Source organism: Cetorhinus maximus, chromosome 15 (genome assembly GCF_964194155.1).
Source record: "Cetorhinus maximus chromosome 15, sCetMax3.hap1.1, whole genome shotgun sequence".
In the NCBI taxonomy this organism is placed as follows: Eukaryota; Metazoa; Chordata; class Chondrichthyes; order Lamniformes; family Cetorhinidae; genus Cetorhinus; species Cetorhinus maximus.
Window position 1 is genome coordinate 24,208,780 of NC_135893.1, and position 8,389 is coordinate 24,217,168.

An 8,389-nucleotide genomic window follows, 5' to 3' on the forward strand; every position below is an offset into this window, starting at 1 on the left:
ACACTTTTTTTGTATCAATTTTCAATCTACTGTTTTAATGGAGGCATGAACTCATCTTTTTAAACTGGTTAACACCATCAAAATAGATGGCAAAGTTTAACGTGTATGTGTGTGTTAAGTGTTTGCAACAGGGCAGTTTCCATACTTTGCATTGTGTTCTGTTTAATTGTTGCTGCTGAGCTGAATAATATTCCCCTCCGTTCAGAATGCTGCAAGAGTGAAGTGCACATTGTTTACAAAGTATGAATGTGTCTTTGGTTTGTAAATGTACTGTGCTACAGAATAAGGGGCATTCCTAAGCAAATTGGAGACATTATTACATTTCCTGGCAGCTATTTGAGGAGGTAAAGGAGAAAGATGCCAGTCAATTACTGTTTACTATCCTTCACATTGTATAATAATTTCTACCTGTGGCTGTTCTTGCTTAGGCTTCAATGCTGTGCTGTGAGTGAATTTGTGGAGTCACTATCACAGTATCTTTACAGTGCAGGAGGCCATTCGGCCGATTGAGTCTGCACTGGCTCGCTGAAAGCTTTCCACCTAGACTCACTCCCCTGCCTTATCCCAGTAACGTTCTGATAGCAATCCAATTCCCTTTTGAATACCTTGATTGGACCTGCCTCCACCACCCTTTCAGTAAGTTTGTTCCAGATTTCAACCACACTCTGGGTGAAAAATTTTTCCTCACATCACATTTACTCTTTTTGCCAATTATTTTGAATCTGTGCTCTCTAGTTCTTGATGTTTTCTTGAGTGGGAACAGTTTCTCTATCACTGTCACACGATCACTATTTACCCTGTCCATACCTCTCAGGATCATGAATACGTCTATCAAGTTTCCTCAGCCTTATCTCCAGGGAAAAGAGCCCCAACCTCTCCAATCTATCCTCCTAGCTACAGTTCCTTATCTCTGAATCATTCTTGTGATGATCTCTATTCTCTCCAATGCCTTCACATCCTCCCTCAAGCATGGCACCCAGAACGGGACACAGTACTCCAGATGAGGCCTAACTAGTGTCTTATGCAAGTTCAAAATGACCTCCTTACTCTTGTACTCAATGCCCCTATTAATAAAGCCTAAGATACTATATGCTTTATTAGCTTCTCTCAACGTGTCCTGCCACCTTCAATGACCTGTGCATGTGTACACTGAGGTCCCTCTGTTCTTGCACCTCCTTTAGAGGCTCTCCTTTTATACTGTCTCACCATATTTTTCGTGCCAAAATGAATAGTGCAAAATAAAAATGCTCTGCTCTCAAAGAACAGAAAAATTTTTTTATATAATTTAAGAATGACCAGGACACAGTAATTTTGAGTGGTTCAAATGATACCATCACCTTTTTATAGTGGCACTCATGAGGTTAATCAGTTATTCCCAAATCTTTATCTATAGTTGAAGGTGACAGCTGAGCCCAGTCTTGTCCTCAACTTGAATCAATACACTTCCCAGTAAGAGTTGAATAGCAAGGAGGAGCAGAAACCCTTCAAATTTTTACCTACCCAAACCATGAGTGTAATGTCCCATTTGGCATCCTGGACTGAGATCAATTTCTCAACATTGGTCAGGAGCACAGAGTGCCTGCCAGATGCCTTCTGCAACCAGGACTGGAGTACATAGCAAATATTAGTAATATTTCCTTTTTGAGGCTGTTAGTTGCATTCCTCTTTTTAAAAAGTATTCCTGGTTTTTTTTGTGTTTGACCTTGAGCTCAAACTCTTACCCTGTACACCATTGCTAAACAATCTATTTTGTGGTTTCACCTAATAATGCATGTTTCACAAGGGTTTGTCATGTTCCTCTATAACATTTTACTATACTATCGGTTCAGTGGTAAATGTACTGAGCCATAAAAAACAATGCCAATTTGCCAATGCTGACAGACATGCAGTCTGGAAGGTTGCAGGGTCAACTCCTGACCTGTGTTAGTTTGCTTACTTATTCCGTCATTAGTTTCAGTGCTTCCTGAATGAAGGTGTATAAACTATAGGCAAAAAAGACTGGATTTAGCTATCAATATTCACTTTTTATGTTCTCAAAGAATGGCAAGAATCAGCACCTACAGGAGAGGAGGAAGAAAAGCAATGAATATAGAATGTTTTAATCCCACCCTACTGAATTGAATGAACATTTACTACAAATGGGTGTCTTTTCCCCGTAAATGTACTGATGTAGAGTGCTAATAATTACCAAAAGAGGGAAATCACAAATGGCATAATTAGTATACATCATTGAATTTTATTTCAGCTTGGGATCAAGAGATCCCTACAACTTTTTCTGGTCATACCTGTGAAAGCTATATCTCTCAAGATTTCTGCTACAAAAATCTGTTCTAGTTATATTGATAAGAATTGTTTTGTCCTATTCCAGTAATACAGCTGCAATTATTGAGTCCTTCAACCACCTGCACAAGAAACTAAGTCAAAAGTTACACACACACACTAAACAGTAATCACACCACGCTAAGTGCAATCACCGATTATGTTGCAGTTATGTGCCTTTGACAGTTACAGAAAAGTTCTGCATTTCCCATTCCAGGCATAAAATAACACATGGAGCTCTGTGGTACCTTTTATCAGTTCATGGAGGAAATTTTAATGCAGTCACGAAGCTAAGTTTTATTTTTAGCCCAAACTACATCCATTAGTGTTTGTTTTTGAAAACCTTTATCAAGCATAATGCCAGATCTTCCAGCTGGCTTTATTCACATATGCCAAGTTTTCTTTATTAAAAAAAGTAACATTTTAACAACTCATTTCATTATCGTACAATTATTCCCCTAACTCATCTTGCATCATGGAAAATAGCTATTCAGGACTTGTTGCTTTTCTCTATAAAATTAGTGTGGCATTCACTCAAATGTTTCACGATCTTCTCTTCGATTTCATGGTGTTGCTTCACTTCATTTTCTGAAAGTGCCAGGTCAGTTTGAGAGTCGGCAGTTACTATGACAACAAACACCCTTCGCGTTTCAAGGACGTTGGCAACCACAACCTGATGTCTGTAAGTTTCTAAAGCTTTACGTGCTCGTGCAACCAGCTGTGAAGGATCAGTCTCCAACTTGAAAGATGTGACAAATGCCTGAGGAGCCCAGTCCTTAACGAGAGGGGTAAGCATCTTGGGAACCATTTGCATAGTTAGCTTTTAAAAAACAAATCAGATTCTGACATTCAATGAACCTAAGAAAACAAAGCTTGCATTATACATACACTTGCAATTGTAAGACTTTCTCAAAGAACAGCCACTTCGTTTTTAAAATTCTCTATACTTTAAGAGGCAGTCCTCTTAATGGAAAATTGCACAAATGTAACCCTTTATGCAGAGGGCATGAGAGGACTCCTGCTAATGGTTAATCAAATAGTCCTCATAACATTAAGGATAGTTCATCTCTCACTCACCTGCAGAGGGCTAGCACCTGACTGGATTTTGTGTTCTGGCATCTCAGAGGCAGGAATGAAAAAATCTGACACAGCTGCTGCGAGGTAGAACATGGCTTTTGGTCCTGGAGAATAAAAACAGTTACAAATCACCTACTTTGTAATGCTATATCTTGTGGATACAAAAAGGTACTTTATGTAAGTTAATCAATAGATATTCTTGTCTATTGAGTAATCTGACTTAAATTTTAATATAGAGCACAGCAGCATAGAAGCAATTCTTCATTTAACTGAATAAAGTAGAACCAATTATGTAACAGTTACAGGCATTTGTTCTCTGCTCACTCAGCATTGGTCTACCTAGCTAAATGTCAGGACTCCTGGCCTCTATTAACACCAAATACTGACCAAAATATAAATATATAATGTTTGTGGCTGGAATGAAGTGACTGTTCTAGTACAAGAACAAGCAGGGAATATTCCACAACACTTCTGACTTAGTCTTGTGGATAGTGGACAAACTTTAATGCAAATTTAATGCTACTGAGGCAAAATATATTTTCAGCTGTAATGAAAAACATATTAAAGTCAATCTCCTAGTTTATATTAGTGTACAGAACACAATACTCCATATGCAAATCTGAATAGAACAAACAGCTTTCAACAAAATATCCTCTAATTTTGACCAGGCTGTATTTTTTCTGAAGTACCGTTATCGTCTGGTAAGTACCTCAAGACAATCCACCAGACTGAGTGCTACAATGTTGGAGGATGAGATGATAAACTGAGATGGATGCAAAAGATCCCATGTACTATTTCTAAGAAGAGCTGGTGAGGTATCCCCAGTGTCCTGGCCAATATTTATCCCTCAACTAATATTACTAAAAAAAAAAGACATCCTTGTCACATAGCTGTGTGGTGAAAGCAAGGCTGCCAATGATGGAGCAGTTAAAATAGGGGATACACAAAAGGCCAGAACTAGAGGAGTGTAGAGATTTCAGATAGTAGGGCTGGAGGAAGCTACAGAGATAGGAGGGGCAAGGGAGAAGAGAAATTTGAAAACGAGGATGGGCATTTTAAAATTAAGTAGTTCCTGGACTGGGAGCCAATGCATGTCAGCAAGCACAGGTGTAATAGGTGAACAAGATTATGTAAGTTAGGTTCCAGGTAGTGGAGTTTTGAATAAGCTCAGGTTTAGAGAGTAGAATGCAGAGAAGTATTCATTTTGGTAGGAAGAACGAGGAAAGGCACCATAAAATAAAGGATATAATTTTAAATGGGTTGCAGAAGCAGTGATTCCTGGAGATGTACATAGGAACAGAGTAGGCCATTGAGCCTGCTCCACCATTCAATGCCTTTTTCCCCACACTATCCCTTTGTCATTGGTATTTAGAAATCTGTCAATCTCTGCTTTAAACATACTCAATGACTGAGCTTCCACAAACCTTGGGTAGACAATTCCAAAGATTCACAACCCTCTGAGTAAAAAAAAATTCTCCTCATCTGGATCCTAAGTGGCTTCCGCTTTATTTTGAAATTGTGCCCCCTGGTTCTAGACTCCCCAAGCAGGGGAAACATCATCTTACCTGCATCTACCCTGTCTATCCCTTTAAATATTTTGTAGGTTTCAGTGGATCACCTCTCATTCTTCGAAACTCTTGAACAAAGGCCCAGTTTCCCCAATCTCTCTTCATAGGACAGTCCCGCCATCCTGGGAACAAGTCTAGTGAACCTTCGTTGCACTCCCTCTGTGGGAATAGTATCCTTCCTAAGGTAAGGGAACCAAAACTGCACACAGTACTCCAGGTACTGTCTAACCAAAGTTCTATACAATTGAAGTAAGACTTTGCTACTCCTGTACTTAAATCCTCTTGTGATAAAGACTAACATACCATTAGCCTTCCTAATTGCTTCTGCACCTACATGTTAGCTTTCAGTGACTTATTGCACAAATTATTGAATGTGGCAGGGCAGGCTGAGAAAGCAGTTAAGGCATATGGGATTCTGGGCTTTATTAACAGAGACATAACAGTATAAAAGCAAGGAAGTTATGGTGAACTTTTCTTACTCAATTCGAGTACTGTGTCCAACTCTGGGCACCAACACTTTGGGAAGGATATGAAGGAATTAGAAAAAAGATTGATGAGAATGGTTCCAAAGATGAGGGATTTCAGTTATTTGGACAGATTGGAGAAGCTGAGGTTGTTCTCCTTGGAGGAGAAGGTTGAGAGAAGATTTGCTGGAGATTGGGGGCCTCGACAAAGTAGAGGGGAAGAAACTGTTCCAATGGTTGAAGGATTGAGAACCGATTAAGGTGAATGGCAATAGGACAAAAAACATGAGGAAAAACTCCTTTGTATTCCAGATCCTAACCACTTGGCACACACTATGGTGGAGGCAGATTCAATCGTGGCTTTCAAAATAGAATTGGATAATTACCAGAAGAGAGAATTTTGCAGGGGACCGGGGCAAGTTATGTTGCTCTTTGGCACAGATATGACAGGCTGAATGGCCTTTGGTGCTGTAAACAGTTTATAGTTCTATGTGGTTGGAAGCTTGGCTCAAGGTCAAATACGACATCAATTAAACAATCTAGTTTGCCTCAGAATAGCCAAGAAGAGAGTCGGTGGCTAGGGAAGAAAGTTTGTGGTAAGGACAGAATACAATGGCTTTGGCCTTCCTGTTATTTACTTGGAAGAAATCTCTTACAAATTCAGTTCAAATATATAATACATATCTTACATTTAAATTTCACACACCCACCCTCTTAGTAATACAGTCATCTTTTATTCATTCTCAATATGTGGGTGTCACTGACAAGGTCAGCATTTATTGCCCATCCTTAATTACCCTTGACCACCACCTTGAATAGAACTAAGTGGCTTGCTAGCCTATTTCAGAAAGCTGTTAAGTAACATTTGAGAGTCTAGAGTCACAGATCAGCCAGACAGGGTAAGGGATAGCAGATTACAACCTGCCGGACTTAATATTGAGTTCAACAACTTCAGATCATGAACTCTCTCCTCCATCCCCACCCCCTTTCCGATCCCCCTTTTTCTAATTATTTATATTTTTAAAATATATTTTCTTTTCCCGCCTATTTCCATTATTTTTAAATGTATTCCCATCCATTGTTTCATCTCCACCTTTTAGCTTATTTCGATCCCTTCCCTCCACCCCACCCCCACTAGGGCTATCTGTCACTTGCTCGTCCTGCTTTCTATCCTTAATGTCACCATTCGCACATTTCTTAGCTAATATCACCACCGTCAACACCCCTTTGTCCTTTTGTCTATGACATCTTTGGCAATCTCTTCTTTGCCTCCACCTATCACTGGCCCTCTATCCAGCTCTACCTGTCCCACCCCCCTCAACCAGCTTATATTTCACCTCATTTCTAATTTTCCTCAGTTCTGATGAAGTTATACAGACTCGAAACATTAATTGTATTCCTCTCCGCAGATGCTGTCAGACCTGGAGTTTTTCCAGCTATTTTTATTTTTGTTTCAGATTTCCAGCATCCGCAGTATTTTGCTTTTATCTAAGGATAGCAGATTTCCTTCCCTAAAGGACATTAGTGAACCAGGTGGGTTTTTTATAACAATCTGGCAGTTTTACAATCACCATTATATAAAATCTGGAAATCAGCAATCAATTGACTTTAAATTCCCCAACCACCCTGGTCTCCAAATCATTACTACAGATGAACATATTAAATAGGAGCTACAAAAGGCCATTTAGCCTTTTGAGCCTGTTCTGTCATTCCATAAGATCAATACTGATCTTCTACCTTAACTCCACCTTCCTGCGCTATCCCCATATTTTTTAATTCCCTTAGTATCCAAAGGTCTATTGACCTGTCTTGAAACTACTCAACCAGTAAGCATCCACAGCTCAGGTACAGCGAGTAAGCATCTACAGCTCTGAGGGTACAGAAGTCCAAAGATTCACAACCCTCTGATTGAAATTTATTTTCATCTCAGTCCTAAATGGCCGTTCCATTAATCGGAGACTGTGACCCCACGATCTAGATTTTACAGCCGGGAGAAACATTTTCTCAGCATCTACCCTGTAAAGCCCCCCTTAAGAATTTTATATAGTTAATTGAACTTGGCTATTCTGAAGCAAATGGAGCCATTTCACGGACTGTTGAGAGAGGAAGTCAATTTGTTACAGTGTGGTCGTAACATAAATACGAGCACTTTAGGTCTGGAAAAGTGCAGAGACGATACAAATATAATTTTATATAATATATATAAAATTATATAATTTTATAATCAATAGACTAGGCAAACACCTAACTCAGAAAACTGAATGGATCATCTCTGCTGACCTAACACAACCCCAAAGCGAGCTTCTAAAGGGCATATATTTACAGATTAACCACTGAAGTTTCATAAGCACCAGGTGGATAACCACTATGCTCCATACCCAAGTATTTACTTAATTTCCCTACCGATGGGGTTGAGCGCCTGAGCCGCCGCCCTCAGCAGGTACAGATAGTCGGATAAGGTGCTGAACTCCACGGGGAGGAGCAGGCCGGCCTCTCGCACGGCCACATAGCGCTGCAGCACCGGCACGATGTTGGGCAGTACTGCCTGGTCGGCTTCCACCCGCCAGCAGGTGGTTCCGACGTCCAGCACGGCCTTCAGCGCGTCCAGCATGTTGAGGCCGGAGTAACGCCGGGAGAAGGGGTAGAGGGAGCGCTGACGGTGCAGGAAAACCACGGCGTAGCCCAGGCCGAGGAAATACTCGGCAGACACGGCGCCGCGCCAGCCGCTGCTGAAATTGTCCAAGAAGCGGACGGTCCGCGACTCCAGCGGTACCTTGGTGCCGCCCGAGGTCACCAGCACCACCCTGCGGCCTTGGGCGGCGTGCCGCACCGCGAACTCGGCCATAGCCTTGGCCGAGCTCTCCGCATTAGGCGGCGGGACGCAGTTCGAGAAGAAGCCGCTCCACTCCGACTCGCACTCCGCCACCGCCGCCATTACAACTGGTCCTCCCCTCAATGAGT

The 8,389-nt window shown here is 41.1% G+C and overlaps 1 protein-coding gene across 1 annotated transcript; it reads right to left on the bottom strand.

The window, feature by feature from the left end:
* Positions 1 to 2,216: 2,216 nt before the first annotated feature.
* On the bottom strand, positions 2,217 to 8,388 carry ppcs (phosphopantothenoylcysteine synthetase). Its single transcript, XM_078558139.1, has 3 exons — positions 7,832 to 8,388; positions 3,397 to 3,500; positions 2,217 to 3,139 (listed from the first exon to the last, which is right to left on the bottom strand). Exons 1-3 carry the CDS (start codon positions 8,361 to 8,363, stop codon positions 2,810 to 2,812), a joined length of 966 nt encoding a protein of 321 aa, XP_078414265.1. The 5' UTR covers positions 8,364 to 8,388; the 3' UTR covers positions 2,217 to 2,809.
* Position 8,389: the final 1 nt, after the last annotated feature.

Excerpts from the sequence above, each read along its gene's own strand:
- ppcs (XM_078558139.1), bottom strand. The coding sequence starts at position 8,363 with ATGGCGGCGGTGGCGGAGTGCGAGTCGGAGTGGAGCGGCTTCTTCTCG. Across the intron at positions 3,501-7,831 it reads TCAGGCGCTCAACCCCATCG|GACCAAAAGCCATGTTCTAC; the intron begins GTAGGGAAATTA and ends TTTATTCTCCAG. Across the intron at positions 3,140-3,396 it reads CAGGTGCTAGCCCTCTGCAG|CTAACTATGCAAATGGTTCC; the intron begins GTGAGTGAGAGA and ends GTTTTTTAAAAG.